Source organism: Schistocerca piceifrons, chromosome 7 (assembly GCF_021461385.2).
Source record: "Schistocerca piceifrons isolate TAMUIC-IGC-003096 chromosome 7, iqSchPice1.1, whole genome shotgun sequence".
Lineage (NCBI taxonomy): Eukaryota > Metazoa > Arthropoda > Insecta > Orthoptera > Acrididae > Schistocerca > Schistocerca piceifrons.
Window position 1 is genome coordinate 209,347,456 of NC_060144.1, and position 22,533 is coordinate 209,369,988.

A 22,533-nucleotide genomic window follows, 5' to 3' on the forward strand; every position below is an offset into this window, starting at 1 on the left:
AGCTTCTTCAGTAATAAGTTTTGTGTCAATTTTGGCTGCTATTCTAGACAGAATCATGATTGCAAATAGTTTATATAAGTGGCAGGTTAAGGAAATGGGATGGAAAACGTTTGGCTCGGACGGCTCTTTGTCAGGCTTTAGTAATCCAACTATTTGTGCTTTTCTCCGAAGTTTGCAAATCAGAAATGTTTCCAAATATCTGTTCGTCGTCCTCACAAGTCATTTGTTAGTTTTTGTGCCATGTACCCACTGTCCACCTACAGGAATTAGCAAACCCTCAGACACTGAATCATCAAGGGTTTGTACATGTACAAGGCATTGCCTCGCCAGACTGTGTCGATCACGAAAAGGACGGCAGATGGCAGGACAAGCACCACCAGAGGTCCTCTGTGCCAGGGACCTATTTCATCTGTCGTGTGTGGAACTTGATCGGCACGAACTGCTCCACTACCCAGCCAACATGCCAGCACTTTGCTCCATCGCAGCTCTGGGCCAATTTGTCTCCGGATCGTAACAGCCCGTCAGTCAGCTTGGTTGGAAGCCACCATGGTGGGACCTAAGACTTTTCAGTGATATCCCAAGACATACCTCTCGGCCAACTACATTGAACACTTAACCCCTGTCATTAGGGATTATCAGTGGCACAGTCTTTATGTATCACTACATTTATTTACTGCGTGTTCCAGGTGTAAGCTGTTAATGTCTGAAAAATTTTATTATTATTTTATTGATAAAGGTCTTATTTTGTTATTAAATCTCTCTACTTTGTTTATAATAAACTCTTGCCCTTATTTACCTGTGTCATGTTAATTCTTATCAAGTATCTTCTCGTGGGAGGCACAGCATTTTGGACTAAACTGTTTTATTTTTTTCAGTTCATATGTTATCAAGGCCTGCAGATTTAGTTGTAGCACTGCTGTTTCCAGTTCTTTAGGTGAGAATGGGGTTTCTAGAGTTTCATTATGAAAATTATTTGGGTTGTGGAAGATAAAATCAATTTTGGGTGGTTTGTAAATTGACATAGTAGTACATGACAGTAGCTCAATTGTTAAAATTTCAATGTTGTTTTTGGCCATGATGCTTGTTGCCTCAATCTCTGTATCTGGTCTTAAAAAGATAGCGCTACCATAGTGCTCATTATGGCATTCTAATTCCGCATTCATCCCAGCAATTTTTGTTCTTTGTTCATTTATCCACCTGTCTGTCTCTTCTTATGCTAAAATGACCATAAATGTTGTTTCCACTTGTGTGATAGTAGTAGTTCTTTTCTGTCTTGACAATCCAGTATTGAATGAAGTCATGATAATTTCAGTCTTGAAAAGAACCAATTGTATGTGTTTGCCAACTTTCTCTGATACTTAACTGATGTTGCATAGAAGTGGAAGGTTTAGCCACTGACTCTGGTTCAACATTTCCAGGATATGCCTGATTGTGTTCCGTAAACAACAGTCACTTGTGAGGGCTTCTTTGATGTACTATATTCATGAGGAATATTGAGTAAGTGGTCCCCTTAATAGTTAACAGATGGGAAATAAAAGCTCTTGTTAAGTAGCTTATGTTGCCCCAATCTTCTTTTTAGTGGAGACTAATTTCTGCTGGCATTCTTCAGGACTGTATTCTGGGTCCACTCACGTTTATGGTATATGTAAATGACCTTCTATCTAACACTGATAGAGCAGAAATAGTGCTCTTCGCTGATGGTGCAAGGGTCATTATAAGCCCAACAGAAGTGCAACAACTAAAAACCAATGGATGAAATATTCACAGGTATTTGCGAATAATTCTCGGCAATTGGTCTACCACATAACTTAGAAAAAACAGAGTCCATTATTTTCTGTGTTGGACAGGATAGATCATGAATCATAACAGTGTAGCAATGGGGAATGAAAATGTGTAGAATTAGTTGTTTGAAATTCCTGGGTGCCCCTACTTGAATTGTAAATTATATATTATAGATATCAAACACCTGATTTCAGCAACATTTGTAAATGCGGGTCTCTATGATAGAAGCATTACAAAACTATCTTACTTGGCAGAGTAAGAGAATTTGCATACTGGTGTTCGTATATGTCATATGGAATAATTTTCTGGAGCAGTTCCACTCATACTCATAAATACAAAGTATTCATTGCACAGAAACATCCTGTAAATATCTGTTGCCAATCATCAAACTTCATAAAGGCAACTCTTAGACATACTAACAACCACCACATAGTACATATAACCTCCTACAAACTTTACTGTGAGGAATCAGGTACAATTTGAAAACAGGCAGAATAATAACACTAAGAATAAAAATAATCCCCGCTGTCCACAACTTAACCTTACTCTTGCACAGAAAGTAGCAAATTAAGTAGCCATAAAAATGTTTAAGTATGTGTCTCATGAATTGAAGGAGCTGTTAGATAATGAAAGTTTTAAAACAAAATGAAATCATTTCTGCTTGACAACTCCTTGTGTCCCATACATTAATTTTGGAGTAGGTAGTATTTATTTGGTCGAGTTAGATTTATCAAATTTTTTGGGGGGATTAAGCTTATAAGAAAAAAATCCAGTTATATGAATGGCTAGCATACAGTACTGTTTTCACAGAGAAAATATGTATCATTTTCTAAATTTACTGACACATTCCACATCATGATTCACAAATATGGTGCTCAAAAACTAAACTAAGCTCACCAAACCAAACATCAGCAGTTAGTGCCCAACCTTGGCTAATATGTCGTGTGGCTACAACTACTGCATAAAATCTAAATAAACCTTAACAAATACATCTCTTGATAGATCATGCTTTAGTAACTGCATACAGTTCTGTTGTATTTATTTGTAGAATGTTCTGTACATGAAGGAGTTCCTGTCTGCATAAATGAAGATCTTGACAGTTATAAAGCACTTGTTCACCAGTTTGCTGATTACTTAACTATCACTAGCTATTGACACCCCAGGTCACTGTCCAAAAGCTTTTTCTACATATGTACCAAACACTTTTTTTTTACTGTTTGTGTTATTCTGATCATAATATATTGAAGAAAGTTAAGACTTTTTTATCCCATACTGTGAATTGTTAATAGTAAGTTATTAGTCTCATGGAATTCATTTCTAAATCATTTTTTCAGGTAAAGGGAGCGCTTAGCATGCATGTATGATGAAAATTTCAACACTTATAAAGTACACAAAATGAAATACTAATTATATTAGTGTAATGTTAATAAAGCTTTGTCATAAAAAATCTTTTATGTAATAAGTCTAATACCCAGCACAAATTATCAATTGACCCTACATAATTCTTCTATCAAACTTAAGCTTTTTGCTGGAGAATGTCCTGTAGCATTAATTTTGTTTGGCTTAACTTCATTCAAGTAGAAAGTTGCCATATATTCCATGCAAACCTTCATAGATGGTTCCAAGAATCAGTAGTCATACGGTAAAATCTAAAAATATTCTTACGTTTGCCATATGTTGCTCCCGTAGCGACCCCGGTAAAATTTGACTCGTAACATTTCACAAAGAAGTGTCTAGGTAATCATTCTTTACACACTGCATCCTTATATATAACAAGAAACATTAATATTAGGTAAGTCAAAAGTTTTTTATTCCAGTCTTTGATCATAATATTAAGTCGTTCGATGATATACAGTACCTGCATCACAGTTTGCATTAGCAACTATGCCGCAGCTTGTTAAAATATAAGGTAAGTCAAAGGTGCAAACATTTTGTAGTAATTTGTGCGATATGTATGTAAGCATTCCTGCTTCATTTTTCTAATTCATAATGTTTTATTCTGTAGGCACTTCTGAAGCCGTATGTGGACACTCTGTACACAGCCACTGTTACAGAAACAACAACAGCACATCAGCAATATCTTTGTCTGTTAGCTTTAACCATTAAGAATTTTCTCTGTTATGAATCATCTGCTAGGTAAATGTATTATTATTCTAAACTCGTACCGTGTATGTATCATTAATCAAATTTTGTTATCTGATATTTGTATGTAATCACAATTTTTGTAAAATATACATTTACTCTGTATATGAATAGGCTGGACATTTTGCCACCTACTATTCGAGAACAATTGCCGAGTGCAATGGCTTGGCCTGAAACTGCAGTTCCTGATGTTTCTTTTTCCAACATAAATCAAGTAAGTTTTCAGACAGCTTAATTCCTTTTAAAACAAAGTGTACAGATATTGCCAGATAGTGAAATACTTTTGTAATTATTTAATTTGGCCATACAAAATTAGTTTTCCCTAATTCAAATTGTGTAAAAGGACATGGTCAGTTTCCATCCCCAATCTGAGCTTATGCTTCCTCCCTGATGACCTAATCAATGGGATGTTAAACTTTACTCTCACTATTAAAGTTATTATGTCATGGTCAGATGAATTTCTTGTTGAAACCCAGTGTTTCATATCCTTCTGTGTATAACTCTTCAAGAAGGATTATAGCTTTTTCAAAGATCCGATGCATTCCCTGGCTCACGACAAACTGAAGTAGTAATCCATTTCCTCGTGCTTCCGCACAGGGGTGTGATGTTACGTATTTTGAAAACTCAAATGCAATTGGCCTTTGTCTGGTGGTATTGTCTGCTACTGCTACCATCCCATGGCAGGAGACTTGTACACATTTGCTACAGCATTGGAATCGAGATACTGTGTTTCACATACCCCTCCTACGGATGGCAGCTATTGCTGAAACAACTGGTTTTTGCTTTTTTTTAATGCAAGTTGAACTGGACTATTAAAACCAATCGCAATAACCATTTTTTGGTTTTTTATTCCTATTATTTCCTATATTAAACATAGAAATGGAACAAAGATTGAAAAATTTTGACTTCCTCAGTTTTAAGATACATAGGATCAAAATATTAAATTAAATAGGCAGATGAAAGAAAACATAGTTCATCCACCATTTTCTGCTTTTCTCGAAAAGTGATAAGTGCTTGACTACTACAAAAAATTACCACTATTCTCCTATTGATTCTAATTTTTTGAAACTCTGGTCAAAAATAATGTTGTAATTGGGGGGTCATACCACTATTTGGACTTTATGAATAGTCAGTGCTGAAGAGTGGAAACTGAGGTTGAAGAACTGTATCTTTCGTTTAATTTGTCCATTCTTAAAGGCTCCATGAAGGTAAAGACATGTTGTGTAGACACAGCAGCTGATGAGTTGCTTTATATTTTTATTGCGAACTATTAATGAACTGTTAAGTTTTAAGTTTTGTCCTTGTAGTGTAAAAAATTCATTGTAGCTTCTCCCGTTTTTTAACCTCTTAAAGCAAATGGAGCATTTTTTAACCTCTTAAAGCAAATGGAGCATTGTACTTCAACTTCCAGACAAAGGATGGAGCCATCCTGTAATACAATTGATGTCCGAAGACGACAGTGAGAAATTGCCATATAGACCAGATGAGACATGTGTTGCACACTGCATGTATACACGTACCATCTAATGGGCCACACAACATGGTAACAGGTACATTATTGTCTCAGCAGTTATTATGCCATGAATTTGTTGCTCGTTTCTGTTGGCATTTTTATTAAAATAGCACTGATCACCATTCCCATTTTCTATAATAACGCAGTATTCCAAAGCAATGCAAATTTTACAAATAAAAATTACTCATTCTTTAAAAAAGGTTTATTTAGAAATAAAAAATTTTGACACTGATGCAATGACTAATTGATATTTCTTTATTCTTTTCCTGTTTATTAATAAAAATAAAAACATCAGTTATAATGATAGCAGACAAATACCAAAAAATACCCGTTATTCAGAACTAAAAAACTAGTATTGGTTTTAACTAATCAGTATTTCCCATTGCTACCTCATCCTTCCAATTACAATTATCGGGGTGTTTAATAATCTCTATGGCCTCTCTGTGTACTCTTTCATAGTGTCTGCTTGTGGCTACCAGTACTTGAGATGAGTCAAACAGAATCCAATAGTCCTGTGATTGTAAAGCATATCTGCAACAGCTGATTTATCAGTTTCTCCCTTTCTACAATTGCTCTTGTGTTCTCTTGTGTCTTTATATTCATTTTTTGACTATTTTTATAGTTGTACCCACATGAGCATTTACACAGTATCCTTAATGCCTCCATTCTCCAGGGGTTTGAGAGTATCCTTGGCAGACTTAGTGTTCCTGTCTCTCCCAGGTGGGTTTGTAGATTACATGATATTTCATTTGATCAAGATCTTTTCTATTCCTTCAGTAAAATCCTTTATGAATTGCAGGAAAAAATAGTATTTTGCAGATGCCAGTACATCGCTATTTTCTTTTTGTGACTCTCTTCATGCTTCTTTAAACTCAACAGGCAAATATCCCTTCTTTAGCAATGTATTGGTGAGATATTTCAGTTCAAATATGTTCCTCATTTTATTCGCTAATATTTTTATAACACTTCATTTTTGTTGTGTATAGTGATTTGAATTCCAGCACAAATAATGGTCTGTGTGCTTGGGTTTTCAGTATACTATGTGGCCAAAACTAGGTACAACCTTCTTTCTTGGAGATTAGCACATCAAGTAATTTGCTGTTTACCTCCTCTTCTGTAGTGAACTGGATCTTTCAGTAGATATCAGTGAGATGTTCATGAAAATGATTCAGTTCCTCTCAGCCCTGTGTCCACAACACAAACGTATCATCTGTGTAATGAAGCTATATATTTGATTTATTATTGACAGTTCCTCATGCCTGTTCTTTGAAAATATCCTTAAAGAAATTTTCTATCACCAGGCTTAAGGGGCTCACCATAGCCACGCCATCCATTTGTTCATAAAGCTCATTTTTGCCTTTGAAGTAAATGTCAATGGACAATATTTAAAGAGTTCTGCAGTATTGGCAGGAAAAATCCGATATAGCTGTTCCAACAAGTCATTAAGTGGAACCATGGTAAACAGCAATACATCAAAACTGAATAATATCTCTTTCAGCTGCACCACTATGCCATGTAATTTACTCTGTTCAAAATCACCTAAGAACTTTGTTGGTTGATTCCTTACTCAGCTTCCTGTATGTGTACTGGTTTAACAAGTCTGTAACCTTACTGCGGTAGTGGGTGACAGTCACAAATACTTTGCATTACGCTTGTCGTTGGAGAGAATGATAGTACTGTTATCCTGATTCAGGCATTTTATTGTGTTCCTCTCACCCACAATTTCATTATTTTTAGAAGGCTTCTGGCATACCAATATTCGTACGACTTCTATACACATTTCTTCTGCTGCTATTACGTCCACATTACAAGTGCCTGCTTACAATTTTTGCGGTGGGCGTAACTTGCGGACTAACAGCAAAATTTCTGTCTTTGGAAAGCATGGATCAATTATCGAATAATGAACTTTTGGTTGTAAATTCTCAAATTTCTTCTGCTGCCTTCTGGACATTGTCACCATGGGCTTCCCCATAGTATTATGCAACAATCTTTCAGTTTCATCCCAGTCACCACAATGCAGTTTCTCACTGATACTCATATGAAGGGTTATTAATTTACAGTTTGAAATTGCCGCATCCTGGCGGGTCTGTTGAATTTGCTCATGTCATAAAGCCACCTCTGTTGGTTTGAAAATCCGCTGTGCATTGACTGAGCTGAATACATGATTCCTCTTCAGAAACTTTGGAATATCAATGATTGCCCTGGAACAAGACATAAATGTGAGGGAGCACAAAAGCTGTGCTCTCATCTTTCAGAGTCTTTCCAGGCATCACCCATCTCTTGACACGTCCTCCTTATAGAATTGTCTAATTGTAAAATGTAATCTTTCTCAGCTGGAAATATCGCACTTATTAAAATATTTGAGGATATTATGCTGTCAAATGAATCCCTTGCTGAAGCCCCACATTTCGTCCCTCTTGTGGAGGGCATCTTCAAGGGGTATCACAGCTTTTTCAGAGATCCAGTGCACACCCTAGCTGACTACTAACTGAAGTAAAATTACATTTCTGTGTGCTCCTATGCAGAGGTATGACACCACATCTTTTAAAAACCCAATTGCATTTGGTCATTGTCCAGTGCAAATAGTCTTCAGCACCAGAATCCAGATACCGTTTACTTTCACACCCTCCTCCTATCGATTAATGAGGTGTTGTAACAGCTGAATCAGGATTTTTCCTGACACCGTTGAAGAACTCTGTAAATATTGTCTCTTGACCATATACTTCAAATGGAATGATGCATTTTACATACAAGTGGATGGCATGGCTCTGGGGAGCCCCTTAGGCCTGGTGATAGCAAACATCTCTATGGAAAAACTGGAAAAACAGGCATTAAGTAACATTTTCATGAACATCTCGGTGAGTTTAATCTGAAGATTCAGTTCACTGTGGAGGAGGAAGTAGATGGCAAATTACATTTCCTTGATGTGCTAGTCTTCAAGAAAAAACATTATAGCTCCAGCCACACAGTGTATTGAAAACCCATGCACATGGACGATTACCTACACCGAAATTATAGTCATCATTCATGACAAGAATGAGATGTTACAAAAATGTTAGCAGATAGAGCAGGGAACATCTATGAACCAGAGCAGCTCGAAACAGAATTCAGAATCTCATCCATTGCTTATGAAAGATATTTATATGCTTAGATAAAGAGTATTAAGAAAGCAACAAAAATAAAACAGCAATGTACAGGCATCTGTGAAATTCTACGATTTAACGCCATTCATAAAAGACAATGCTGACCACATGGGAAAGATCTTTATGAAATGGAATATTATTGTAATCTGCAAACCCACCCCTAAGATACAGGAATACCCTAAGTCTGCCAAGGATGCTCACAAACTGTTGGAGAAAGCTGGCGTTACAGGAAACCATATCGTTGTGGAGACATGTAAAGACGATTCTACTAAAAGAATGGTTGAAAAATGATTGGAGCAACACAAGGGCAGTAATAGAAGTGGAGAAGCCGACAGATAAGCAATTGCAGAACCTCCTTTACAGCTAGGAGACCGCCACATTTGATTTGACAAGACTCAGGTACTGAAAGCCATGAGCAGATATTTTAGAAGGCTATACTTAGAGGCCACAGAGATTACTAAACACCCCAATAATTTTAGTTGGTGGTAAGAGGGTATGAAACTACATGGTATCAGGGTACTGTTGTTGAAGAAGTTGTGTATCGCTCTTCCACCGTAGGGTGATAGCAACGGTAGACGGGAGCAACTGACAATAGCCAATTACATTTGAGTTTTCAAAACATTTGACGTCACACCTCTGCATGGGAGCATGTGGACACACAATTTTACTTCAGTTATTAGCAAGGCGAGGCGTGCACCCGATCTTCAAAAAAGCTGTAACCCTCCTTGAATACGTTCGATAAGAAATTCCTCTATGGCATAATAGCCTGGAATATTTTAATAAGTGTGACATTTCCAGCTGTTTACATTTTTTGTCTACTCTGCCTGAGACAATCAAAAATTGAAATGCTTTTCCATTCTTCTTAAACATCCTAGTTTTAAGGTTAGTGTTTATTTATCTGGAAATTTAAAATATTCTTATGGTGAGTAATTGCTATTAGTTACTTTGTTTCATATTGCATGTAGTGGTTTTCAGCCCAGAGAATGGTTTGATGTTAGGTCTCTACAGCACTCTTATCCTTTAGAAGCTTCTTCACTGCTGCCTAACTACTATAATCTATATCCATTTGGACCTGCTTATTGCAGTCTAACCTCTGTCTCCCTCTACAAGTTTTACTCATTCCTCTCCATCCCTTGCCCGGTCACCCCCTCCCTCCCTCCCTCCCTCCTGGTTAGGTTAGACTCACTCACTCACAGGTTAGGTTATGTTAGGTTAGGTTAGGTTAGACTCACTCACTCACTCACTCACTCAGTCACCCAACCACCCACCCACCCACCCTAAGATACAGGAATACCCTAAGTCTGCCAAGGATGCTCACAAACTGTTGGAGAAAGCTGGCATTACAGGAAACCATATCGTTGTGGAGACATGTAAAGAGGATTCTACTCACTCACTCACTCACTCACTCACGTGTAACTCTTCAGTTGGCCTCATGAGGCTGAGTACCATGCACCAGTCCTCCCACTAAGGAAAAGTCCTTGGGAGTACAGGGAATCAAACCTGGGTCCCCTACCTGGCAGTCACATGCGGCAACCACTCAGCAACAAAGGCGGACTTCACTTATATACACTTTTATATTCCTTCCACCTTTCAATCTTCCATTCTTTGCTTAGTCTTGACATGCCATTTGAGTTCTTGATGTTCATGCAGCTGCTTCCCTTTTCTCCATAGATGTCTTTAATTTTGATGTATGCTGCCTCTCTTTCCCCCAGTCATGCATGCTTCTACAGATTTCATTTCTCCACTAGCCATTTCTGTTGGACTTTTTGTACTTTCTGCCTATCACATTTTTTAGGCATTGTCTGTATTCCCTTTTTCTTCCATCATTTTTATGTTTTATCTTTAGATCAATTACATTTAGTATCTTATGTATTATCGTAGTATTCCTGCTGAGCTTTTTCTTTTTGGCTAGTTGTATATTTGCTGCATTTATTATTTTATCACTCCATTTATCTTCTTACGTATTTTATTCGCCTATTACTGTCAGTAATTGCCTAACACCTCCTTTGAAACTCTTAACAAGCTCTGGTTATTTCAACTTACACAGATTTCATCTGCTCATGGAAATGCCATGGAATGTAAAATTGGCTTTATAAATCTCTGTTGTAAAGTTATTTAATCTATCTTATGTCTCCAGATTCCTTCCAGGTATACAACCTTCTTTCAGGATTCTTTAACAAAGTATCAACAGTGTTAAAATTGTGTAGAATTCTATAGTTGGCTTCCCATTTCATCCATTTCCCCAGTCCTTGTTGTCCTATTATTTTTCCTTACCTTCATTTTTGTATTATGTTAATTACACCTCCTCATCACAGTTCAGAGGTGAAATCAATTTAAGGTTTTAGAAGAGGAGTAGCGGCCAGTTCTGTAGTTTCAGTTGGTCTTCAGTTGCTCTCTACATAAGTCTATCCTGTGCAAGCCCCTTCATCCCTGAACAACAGTTGCAATTTACATCTGTCTTGCTTTGTTTTCCCTGTACGATTCTTCCCTCTATTACCAAATTAACAATTCCGTGATTCCTCGTGTCCTGTCAACTAATTCCTTCTTCAAGCCAAGAAGTGCCATAATTTTTTTTTCCTCAATTTGACCGAGTACCTCCTCTTTAGTTACTCGGTCTACTCTAATCTTAAACATTCTTGTGTTGCACCACATTTCAGAAGCTTCTATTCTCTTCTTGTCTGAACTGTTTATCACCCACATTTCATTTCCATGCAAGGATACTCTCCAGACAAATACCTTTAGAAAAGGCTTCCTAACACTTAAACTTAACTTAGATGTTAACAAATTGCTCTTTTTCAGATATACTTTTCTTCTATAGCCACTCTACATTTTACATCCTCTCCACTTCTGCCATAAACATTTATTTTGCTGCCCAAACAGCGAAACTCTTCTAATACTTTTAGTGTCTCACTTCCTAATCTAATTCCCTCAGTGTTGCCTAATTTAACTTGAGTGTTGTCTTTAGAATGGGTGAGAAAACAAAAAAGGTGTGTTATGCTGTGTCATGTTAGGTCCATTTATAATGCAGGTAGGTTAGAAACCTGAAAAGATCAATGGATAGGTTGACATAATGGGGATTGGTGAAGTGGTGGGAAGTCAGGGATTTCTGGTTAGGCGAATAGAGAGTTACTGGTTAAAAAATGAAGTGAATGTAATACAATAGCAGCAGAATCATAAACAAGGTGACAGGTATGCAAGTAATCTGATGTCAACAACATAATGAAAATATCACAACCAAGATAGACAAAAAGACACAACCCACCACAGTAGTATATGTGTGTAGTATAGTAGTAGTATAGAAATTTAACAATGAAAAATCCAGGATGGATTGTAAGAACATTGTGAAAAGGAAAGTTGCTGCTCATCATATAGCGGAGATGCTGAGTTGCAGATAGGCACGACAAAAAGACTGTCACAAATATAGCTTTCAGCCAGGAAAGCCTTTGTCAAAAAATTATAGAACACACACACACACACACACACACACACACACACACACTCTCTTTCACACAAACACAACTCACACCCACGACTGCAGTCTCAGCCAACTGAGGCCACACTGCAAGCAGCAGCACCAGTGCATGATGGGAGTGGCGACTGGGTGGGGGGTAAGGAGGAGGCTGGGGCAGGGAAGGGGAGGGATAGTAGGATAGGGGTGGCATACAGTGACATGCTGTAGGGGAGCACGCATTGACAAGGTGGAAAGAGGGTAGGGCACCTATGTGCAGTCGGAAGGTTAGACGGAGGGTTGGCGAGGGGGGGGGGGGTAGCAGAAAAGGAGAGAAGTAAAAAGACTGGGTGTGATAGAGGAATGAGGTCTGTGTAGTGCTAGAATGTGAACAGAGAAAGAGGGGGGCGGATGGGAAACGACAATGAATAACGATGGTTGAGGCCAGGAGGGTTATAGGAACATAGATATATTGCAGGGAAAGTTCCCACCTGCGCAATTCAGAAAAGCTGGTGTTGGTGGGAAGGATCCATATGGCACAAGCTCCATATGGATCCTTCCCATCAACACCAGCTTTATGGAATTGTGCAGGTGGGAACTTCTGCTGCAGTATATCCTATGTTCCCATAACCCTCCTGGTCTCAACCTTTGTTAGTAATTGTCCCGTCCCCTCCAGCCCCTTCTCTGTTCACATTCCAGCACTATATAGACCTTATTCTTCCATCGCACCCAGTCCTTTTACTTCTCTCGTTTTCCGCTATTCCACCCCTCCCCTCCTCTCTGCTGCCATCCGTCTAACCTCCCGGCTGCACATAGCTGCACTACCCTCTTTCCACCTTGTCCCTGTGCACTCCGCTACAGCATGCCACTGTCTGCCACCCCTACCCTACTATCCCTCCCCACCCAGTTGCCATTCCCATCATGCACTGGTGCTGCTGCTTGCAGTGTGGCCTCAGTTGCCCGAGACTGCAGTCAGGTGTGCCTGAGCTGCATTTGCGTGAGTGTGTATGTGTGTGTTTGTCATCTAATTTTGTCTTAGGCCTTACAGGCCAAAAGCTGTATTTGTGACAGTATTTTTGTTGTGCCTATCTGCAACACAGTGTCTTCGCTGTGTGATGAGTAGCAACTTTCCTTTTCACATTATAGAAATTTATTCATTCAATGTTCATTTTAGAGTGATACAGGTTTTGTCAGCCTAACACAAGTAAAAATGTAAGTAATATGTAGAAACATAGTAATATATACCCAAGTGTTTGATGAGGAAAGGACCAGTGACTGGACTTGTTAAAGGAACCATCCCGGCATTTAGGTTCAGTGAGTTAGATGATCGCATAAAACATATATCAGGATGGCTGAAAACAACATGAGCCTCAGTCCTCCCAAGACCAATGTCTTAGTAAATTTTCTACCCCATTCAGGGTGCATCTAGTGTGCTGTGCTCTTGGGACACACATTTGAAACAGTTTAGTTCGATAGGATTGGGAAATATTGTACATTGCCAATTATGTCTCTCAAAATAAATCACTGGGTACACCACACGCACTTGCAGATGACTTCATGATGGTGGTTATGCTGCTACACCTCTGTTACATCTCCACCTGTGTCAGTATCCCCTCACGATAAATGAGGTATATTATGCTCTACAGGCTTTGGGTGAATGATTTTCCTGTAACAAGCATTTTATTGTGAATGTTTATTATAACGTGACAGAGGTTTCTTAGTTGTCACTTTCTTTTTATTAACCTTTACTCTCAGCTCTCCAAGTAATATTTGTTTTAGAGATACGTTTTTGACTGCCTTTTTAAATAAATGCATTTTAGTTAGAGTTTTAATTTGCTTGGGCATATTTCAAATGGTTAATAAATTAACTTCATCTGAAGTGTGGCTTACCTATATTCTTTGAACTGTATGTTCCAGGTATTACTGAAGCCATGCATTAGCTATTCCTTTTACACCTATTACTTCTAATTTGTTTAACAATATTTTGTGAGTCAGCAGTGTCAAAAACCTTGGACAGGTTTGAAAAACAGTCATCCCAGTCAAGAGCTTTAAATATCACTTTCAAGAACTCACTAAAGGCCACTACTGTACTTGTGCTACCTTTCATTAAGAAGTTTGTATTGGTAACTCATTAGTCTGTCTTTCATGATTGAGTGTATTATTTTCCTTTCATAATTAATTTGATTATTTTTGAGAATGATGAGAGTAGTTTAACTGACCCGTAGTTTTCAGTATTGTCTGCATTATCTTTGTTTCGTAGGGGGCCCAACTTGAGCATGCTTTAATATTCCAGAAAAATACCGTACCTTTGTTAATGAAGTTTCTGTGCTGTCTGTGCATGAATTCAGAACAGAGATTGGCAATTTGTATAGCCCTGCTGACTCCTCATTTTTTTTTTTTTTTTTTTTTTTTTAATTTTTGTATTGTCTTCACAACTTCATAATTCGTTTTAAGATACAATGTTGTTGTCCTGGCTGCATAGTCCATTATGGGTGCTACAGCTGTTTAGGGAATTTTTTTGGCAGCTTCTCTGCAATACCTAAAAAACTTTCTCAAAATTTCTCTGTTAATGTAGATTTTCTATTAATCTAGTGCCACTATCTTTGATTTGTATGTTACTTTACAGGTCTTCCTTTTCCAGTTTCTTATTTTATGGCACCTGATTGTACTATCTTTTATTTTCTGTGTTATATATATTTTGTCTTTAAATGGATTTTTTGCAGCAAAAAGTACCATTATGTATGTCATTCTGTAACTGTGATGATTTATCCATTATGAATTAGTGCAGTGTTTTTTTTAAGTCAAACAATGGAAAGTTTAGGTTGGAATATGGACAATATTATGAAAAGGATAGAGGATTGATACCTATCTTAAAGATGACACATTGAGCTCCAGAGAGGCGCACAGAAAAGACTGTTACACATTTAGCTTTCAGTCATAACATTCTTCAGAGAAGAAAACGCGGATGCATTCACACAAGCTGGCATACCCCACACACAGGTGCCCACCATCTATGGCAGCATGTGTGCATAAGGTGCACTTGCTTGTGTGATTTGTGTGTGTGTTAGAAGGCTATGGCCAAAAGCTAAACATATAGCAGTGTGTTCTTCATGCCTGTCTGTAGCTCAACATGTTAACTTCACAGTGAGTAGCAATCTATACTTTTCAAAATATTATTGAGATCATTAATTGCCTCAGTTGACTGACTAATATCCAGTTGCTGAAATGTCCAATTTTTGGAACTGTACCCTCAAACATTAGTTCGAACAGTGTACAGAATTGAGAGAGTTTTGCATCTACATTGTTTTCTGTATACGCTTCATCCAAGGTTTGGTTTGCCAAAATCCTTGAAGTAGTATGTCATTCGTTGTTAAGAGATGTTTATGTTGTAGACGTGCAGTGGGATTTTCTAAGACTGCCTTTAGCTTTATTATTTAGCAGTAGCGAATGCTGAGGCCTAACTCTTTTACCTATACCCTGCAAGTTTCTGTGCTGGTATCTGTAAGAACATAGTTTAAGGCTGATGAATAGTGTTTTTTGCCCTTGTAGCACTGTTTACCATTTGTACCACGCCAAAAAATATTCAGAACGGTTTAAGTGGATGGATAAAAAAATCTACTCACCAAGTGGTGGCGGAATACACACATAAAAGATTATTGTGACTGGCAAGCTTTTGGAGCCACTGGCTCTGTCTTCAGGCAGAAGGGTTGAAGGGGAAGGAAGATGGGTAAGGAAAAGGACTGGAAAGGTCTAGAAAAGGGGTAGATTTTGGGAAAGTCACACAGAACTGCTGGTCAGGCGAGACGTACCATACGGGGTGAGATAGTAGGAAACTTATGGTATTTTATCCTTAATACTTTTGTTTATGTTCGCACCTCCACATAATATTGTTTTTATTTTATCCATGTCGTATCTTGTAAACACCGCGGCCATTAATGATAGTTGGTGAATGACACAACCAGCCACAAATACACGGATGTTTTTATCAACAGCATGTCGTCTGCTCCACAATACATTGCAGTAGATGCAATTTGTTTTGTTGTGACCCCTATGGTTTTCTAGCTCTAGGTATATGTTCTTGATTTCCACACAGCACATATATATTGCAATAAATTACTGTGTCACTCTCCGTTCAAGAACATATACATTCAGCTAGAAAACCATATGGGCCACAACAAAACAAATCACCATCTCTTGGTCTGTATTGTGGAGCAGACAATGTGCTGTTGATCGAAGCATCTGTGCAATGAAAAATATTAGCCATTTGAAGATGGGCATGTTAGCCTGAAACCGGTTATGAGATGTCAAGCTTTGTTAATTCAAATAATTTCAAAAGTTTTCCTACACTTTAGTAGAGAACAAGTAAGAATGCAGGTGCATGATGCGTTCTGCACAATTCAATGGAGCATTTTGGAGCCATTTTTCTCTCTGTATCTGTTACTAGCTGCATGCTCAAGCCATTGCCTAAACTGGTAACTGCTAATGCTGAGGTGTGTGTCACATAAGGCACTACTGTTTGTGCTTCTGATGCTTCTGGGTTGTTGTTGTTGTTGTTGTTGTTGTGCTCTTCAGTCCTGAGACTGGTTTGATGCAGCTCTCCAGGCTACTCTATCCTGTGCAAGCTTCTTCATCTCAATGTGCTTACTGCAACCGACATCCTTCCAAATCTGCTTAGTGTATTCATTTCTTGGTCTCCCTCTATGATTTTTACCCTCCACACTGCCCTCCAGTACTAAATTGTTGATCCCCTGATGGCTCAGAACATGTCCTACCAACCGATCCTTTCTTCTAGTCAAGTTGTGCCACAAATTCCTGTTCTCCCCAGTTCTGTTCAGTACTACCCCATTAGTTACGTGATCTATCCATCTAATCTAAAGCATTTTTCTGTAGTACCACACTTCGAAAGCTTCTCTTCTTGCCTAAACTATTTATCATCCATGTTTCACTTCCATACATGGCTACACTCCATGCAAATACTTTCAAAAAAGACTTCCTGACACTTAAATCTATACTCGATGTTAACAAACTTCGCTTGTTCGGAAACACTTTCCTTGCCATTGCCAGTCTACATATCCGCTTTATTTTGACCATCATCAGTTATTTTGATGCCCAAACAGCAAAACTCATCTACTACTTTAAGTGTCTCATTTCCTAACCTAATTCCCACAGCATCACCTGATTTAATTCGACTACATTCCATAATCCTCGTTTTGCTTTTGTTGAGGTTCATTTTATATCCTCCTTTCAAGACACTGTCCATTTCGTTTAACTGTCCTTCCAAGTCCTTTGCTGTCTCTGACAGAATTACAATGTCATCGGCGAACATCAAAGTTTTAATTTCTTCTCCATGGACTCTAATTCCTACTCCAAATTTTTCTTTTGTTTCTTTTACTGCTTGCTCAATATATAGATTGAATAACATCTGGGATAGGCTAGAACCCTGTCTCATTCACTTCCCAACCCCTGCTTCCCTTTCATGTCCGTCGACTCTTATAACTGCCATCTGGTTTCTGTACAAATTGTAAATAGCCTTTCGCTCCCTGTATTTTACCCCTGCCACCTTCAGAATTTGAAAGAGAGCATTCCAGTCAACAGTATCAAAAGCTTTCTCTAAGTCTACAAAAGCCAGAAATGTAGGTTTGCCTTTGCTTAATCTATCTTCTAAGATAAGTCGCATGGTCAGTATTGCCTCACGTGTTCCAGCATTTCTACAGAATCCAAACTCATCTTCTCCAAGGTCGGCTTCTACCAATTTTTGATTCGTCTGTAAAGAATTGGTGTCAGTATTTTGCAGCCATGACTTATTAAACTGATAGTTTGGTAATTTTCACACCTGTAAACATCTGCTTTCTTTGGGATTGGAATTATTATATCGTCGCAGAAGAAGCCGAGTAGCACAGTTGCCATAGTGTAGTGATTATGATACTCAATTGTTGCATGGATGGTTGTGAATTCAAAACTCACCTGAACTGAAACATTTTAAATTCTATATTCGGTTCGAGTACATTCTAGAAGTATCCACAAATGGCAAGAATCATTGTACTGGAATGTTCTGTAGCTGTATATATACCATATGTGTTCTGGCCGGTGGCAGTTCGCTCCGCGCTCTTGTATTGCAAGTGCTGAATAAACTTTCGTTAAGTGAAGTTGGTGTTCGTCATTCATCTAATTGCACCTTCTTCTATGTGAGATTATTCTGGTCGATGCGCTGGGTATAGGAACTTGTGATACTGCACATTATCGACGACACAGTGGCTCCCATCAGGCCACGACAGAGCCGCCGTTTACATGGTGAAAAACCCGAGTTCAAGCCATATTCAACAGATCACAATCTATCGGAGACAGAAGAAGAAGAAGAAGGAGGAGGAGGAGGAGGAGGACAGCAACTGGTGATGATGGCCAAGATCCAAACAGGTGGCTGAAGGTATATGAGCATATAGCCAAATTTAACAAATGGTATGACACAGTGTGTTTGGCTAACATATTTTTCTACTTGGAGGGCACTGCCAAGCAATTGTATGAGAACAACGAGGAGAAGTTCACAAGCTGGGAAGTATTCCAGGTGGAACTGCGCAAGTATTTCGGCGATACACGACAGAAGTGCAAGACTGTAGATAAATTAAAGTGCAGGGCATGGTGTCCAGGAGAAACGACAGCATCCTACATTCAAGACGTCTTGGAGCTGTGTAAATAGTGGATCCTCGATTGAAGGAGGAAGATAAGGTTGCACATGTCATGAAGGGTGTTGCTGAGAAAATGTATCAAGCCCTACTCCTGAAGGAGGTTTCGAGAGCAGACGACTCATAAAATGGTGCCAGTATATCGAGACAATGCATCCAAAAAGAATTACAGGCAAGAAGTTTGAACGGCTTCCAAATTTCGTATTGATGTCTGTGATGGAGGAAGAAACTGATTTCCCAAGTGTTCTTTGCCAGATAGTGAGAGAAGTAGTTCAGAAGGCACTTGGATTGTACGGCGAGCAAAAAACCAAGACACTTCAAAAGGTTGTAAGGGAGGAAGTAAGACAGACATTGAACCCAGTCTCTTGTCCTTCATTTCCCTTCAAAACGGTAAAAAAAGTCGAGACCCAGGCGAAGTTACGTTCCTACAATGCCGCATGAGGAACCTGTTTGGGCACCAAGGAAGACTGACGTCTGGAGGACCCAGGATAACCAACCAGTATGTTTCCACTGTGGATGACCGGGACATGTGGTGCACTATTGTCGAGAAAGGCGGTGGATATTCGATGATGCCCGTGCCAGAAGACAGCAGCCCGATCTTAGCTGACTCCAACTCCGGGACAACTAAGATGAACAAGATGATGTGGGTGCAGGACGTCGTAGGTCACCATCCCCGCAACCTAGCCACTGGAGAGGACGCTCCCCAACATGCCGACCAAGGTCTCCATCGCCATTTAGAAGCTCCAGCCAATCACTTAGACGCCGCAACCCGGAAAACTAAAGGGTACGACCTTCCTTGGAGATGAGGCCACCGAAGAGAAAAATCCTCTGCCATCGATCACTACAAAAATGATAGGAAACTACGTCAGTATCCTCATGGATGGCTGACCAGCCCAAACTCTTGTGGACTCTGGAGGATCATATTCAGTCATTTCGGAGAAGTACGCTCGCCAGTTGCAGAAAACCGTATTTATTGACAACAATACATCTCTGCTGAAGGTGGCTAATGGGAAATATGTAAAACCTAAAGGAAGATGTACCATTTATGTGGATATAAATTTCCATACACGGCCCTTAGAATTCCTCGTCTTACAAGAGTGTAGTCATGATGTCATTCTCGGATGGGACTTTTTGAAAGCTTCTCAGGCAATTATAGATTGTGGTCGCTCGAAGATTATGCTAGACGAGATGAGATATTGTGGACAGGAAGATGCGCATCCGAGTGTGTGGAGACTGTGTGTGCTGGATGAAGAGATCATTCCTGCAGTAAGAGCTAGAAAGGTAGCTGTCATGTGTCGTGCTATGCATCAACCCATGGGTCTTGTAGTGGAATGCAAGAGAAGCATACCACTGAAGAATAACTTGCTCATTCCAGCCTCTGCCATCTCATTTAAGAATGGATTCGGTGAATTGTGGATAGTTAACTGTTGCCGAGAACCGCAAATTCTTCCAATACGCATGTGCATAGCAAATGCTGAGCCGTTAATTGCAGAACATCTGAGTGTCATAGAAACCTCCCATGCCGAGTCTGTGGGCGAAATTAGTGCTACCACTATGAGACAAGATCTTTTAGCTTGACTATTGCCAGACCTCACTAAAAAAAAAAAAAAACAACAGAAGCAGCTACTTGCCATTCTTCAAGAGGTCTTTGAATGCTTCAATCCACAGGCGAAGAGCAAATTAGACAACTTGTCGGTGAAGCACCGCGTTAGCTCTGGAGACCATCAACCAATAAGCCAGAGAGCATACCGTGTTTCAGCAGCAGAACGTCGAATAATTCATGACGAGGTATAGAAAATGATGAAGAATGACATCATTCAGCCTTCACAAAGCCCATGGTCATCACCTGTGCTTCTCGTCAGGAAGAAGGATGGCAGTTGGCGCTTTTGTGTTGATTACAGGAAGCTTAATAAGATAACTTAACAGGACGTTTACCCTCTTCCATGAATTGACGATACACAAGGTTGACTGAAGGGGGCTAAATTTTTCTCAACCATGAACATGTACTCAGTATACTGGCAAATCGAAGTAGGTAAGGCTGATCTTGAAAAAACTACATTCATTACCCCTGAGGGCCTGTATGAGTTTAAGTTAATGCCATTTGGTTTGTGTAATGCACCAGCAATTTTTGAATGAATGATGGATAATCTTCTAAGGCACCTGAAATGGACAATGTGTCTTTGGTATTTAGATGACATTATAGTGTTCTCAGAGACATTTGATGAACACGTAAAAAGACTGAGGGCCATTCTTAAGTGTCTCCAACAAGCCGGACTGAAACTTAATCGAAGAAAGTGTCTCTTTGGGGCAAAAGAAATCAAAATGTCTGGGCACTGTTTGTCAAATGAAGGTGTGCGGCCAGACCCAGAAAAGGTGAGAGCTATAACAGAATTTCCTCCTAAAAGTATTAGAGATGTGAGAAGCTTCCTCGGCTTATGTTCTTATTACCATCATTTTATCAAAGACTTTTGTATCAAAGCCAGGCCACTCCAATAGTTGTTAAAAGCCGATGCTAAATTTATCTGGTGTGATGCTCAACAAGATTCTTCCAGTGTGCTGCGAAAAGCTGTGATGACTAATCCTGTACTTGGTCTGTATGATGAGAGAGCACCTACAGAACTACACACAGATGCCAGTGTATATGGGATCGGTGCTGTTCTGGTGCAGATTTTGGATGGAAAAGAGAGGGTTATAGCCTATGGCTTGTAGGACACTTAAAAAAGCTGAGAGAAACTACTCAACTACAGAAAGACAATGTCTTGCTGTGATCTGGGCCATGTGCAAATTTTGACAGTATCTCTATGGAATGCCATTCACAGTTGTTACAGACCATCATTCACTTTGTTTGTTGACAGGTCTTAAGGATCCAACAGGCCGACTCACCAGGTAGGCACTACGCCTTCAAGATTATGAGATTACCATAGTGTACAAAAGTTGAAGAAAACACCAAGATGCCGACTGTCTCTCAAGAAACCCTGAGCAAGACCATCAAGACTTTGATGAAGATAGTGACTGTCTTGCTGCACTCTAGGCACTCTGTGCTGAGCAGAAGAAGGACGCCAAATATCTCAAATTATGCTTGCCTTAAATCGGCCAGAGGATGTAAAGGACAATTTAAGGTAGTTAATGGATTACTTTGCAAGAAAAACTATGATCTTTTTGGAAAGAGGTCATTCCTAAACACATGTGCTTAGATGTTCTACAGAAATTCCATGACACACCTGATGCCGGACATTTAGGATTTATTAAGACATACAATAGGATCCGCAAGAGATTTTTCTGGCCTAGTTTATTTAGGAGTGTCTGTCACTATGTGTTGCACTATCAAGAGTGCCAGAGGAGAAAGGCAGGTCCTCAGAAACCACCTGGCCGACTCATACCAATACCACCAGCCGAAACGCCTTTCCAGCGTGTTGGGATTGAACTCGGATGATTTCCAATGTCTGCTAGTGGCAATAGATGGATTATTGTTTGCACTGATTATCTGACATGCTATGCCATTACAAAAGCCGTGAAAACAGCTGGAGCATTCGAGGTAGCCAAATTCAATGTAGAAGACATTGTATTAAAACACAGTGCCCCAAGGTCATTAATTATGGATCAAGGGAAAGTTTTTCAATCGAATCTTGTGACAGAGATAAAGCATCGGTGCAACATTACTCATCACATGATGACTGCCTACCATCCGCAAACTAACGGGCTTACAGAACGCCTTAATAAGACCTTGGCCGACATGCAGTCAGTGTTGAGCAGAGTAATTGGGATGACGTGCTACCTTTCGAGACTTTGCCTACAACGTGGCCAAGCAAGACACCACAGAATTTA

The 22,533-nt window shown here is 39.2% G+C and overlaps 1 protein-coding gene across 7 annotated transcripts in view; it reads left to right on the forward strand.

Moving 5' to 3' along the window:
- Positions 1-22,533, forward strand: part of LOC124805234 (AP-5 complex subunit beta-1-like) — a 153,441-nt gene that overhangs the window by 26,210 nt on the left and 104,698 nt on the right. For all 7 annotated transcript variants that reach the window (XR_007017413.1, XR_007017415.1, XR_007017416.1 and 4 more), the window contains exons 5-6: positions 3,788-3,918; positions 4,039-4,138. Coding sequence is in view for 3 of the 7 variants with exons in the window: in XM_047265736.1 (XP_047121692.1) it covers positions 3,788-3,918; positions 4,039-4,138 (231 nt within the window). In the remaining 4 variants the exon portion in view is untranslated. The remainder of the gene's footprint in view (positions 1-3,787; positions 3,919-4,038; positions 4,139-22,533) is intronic.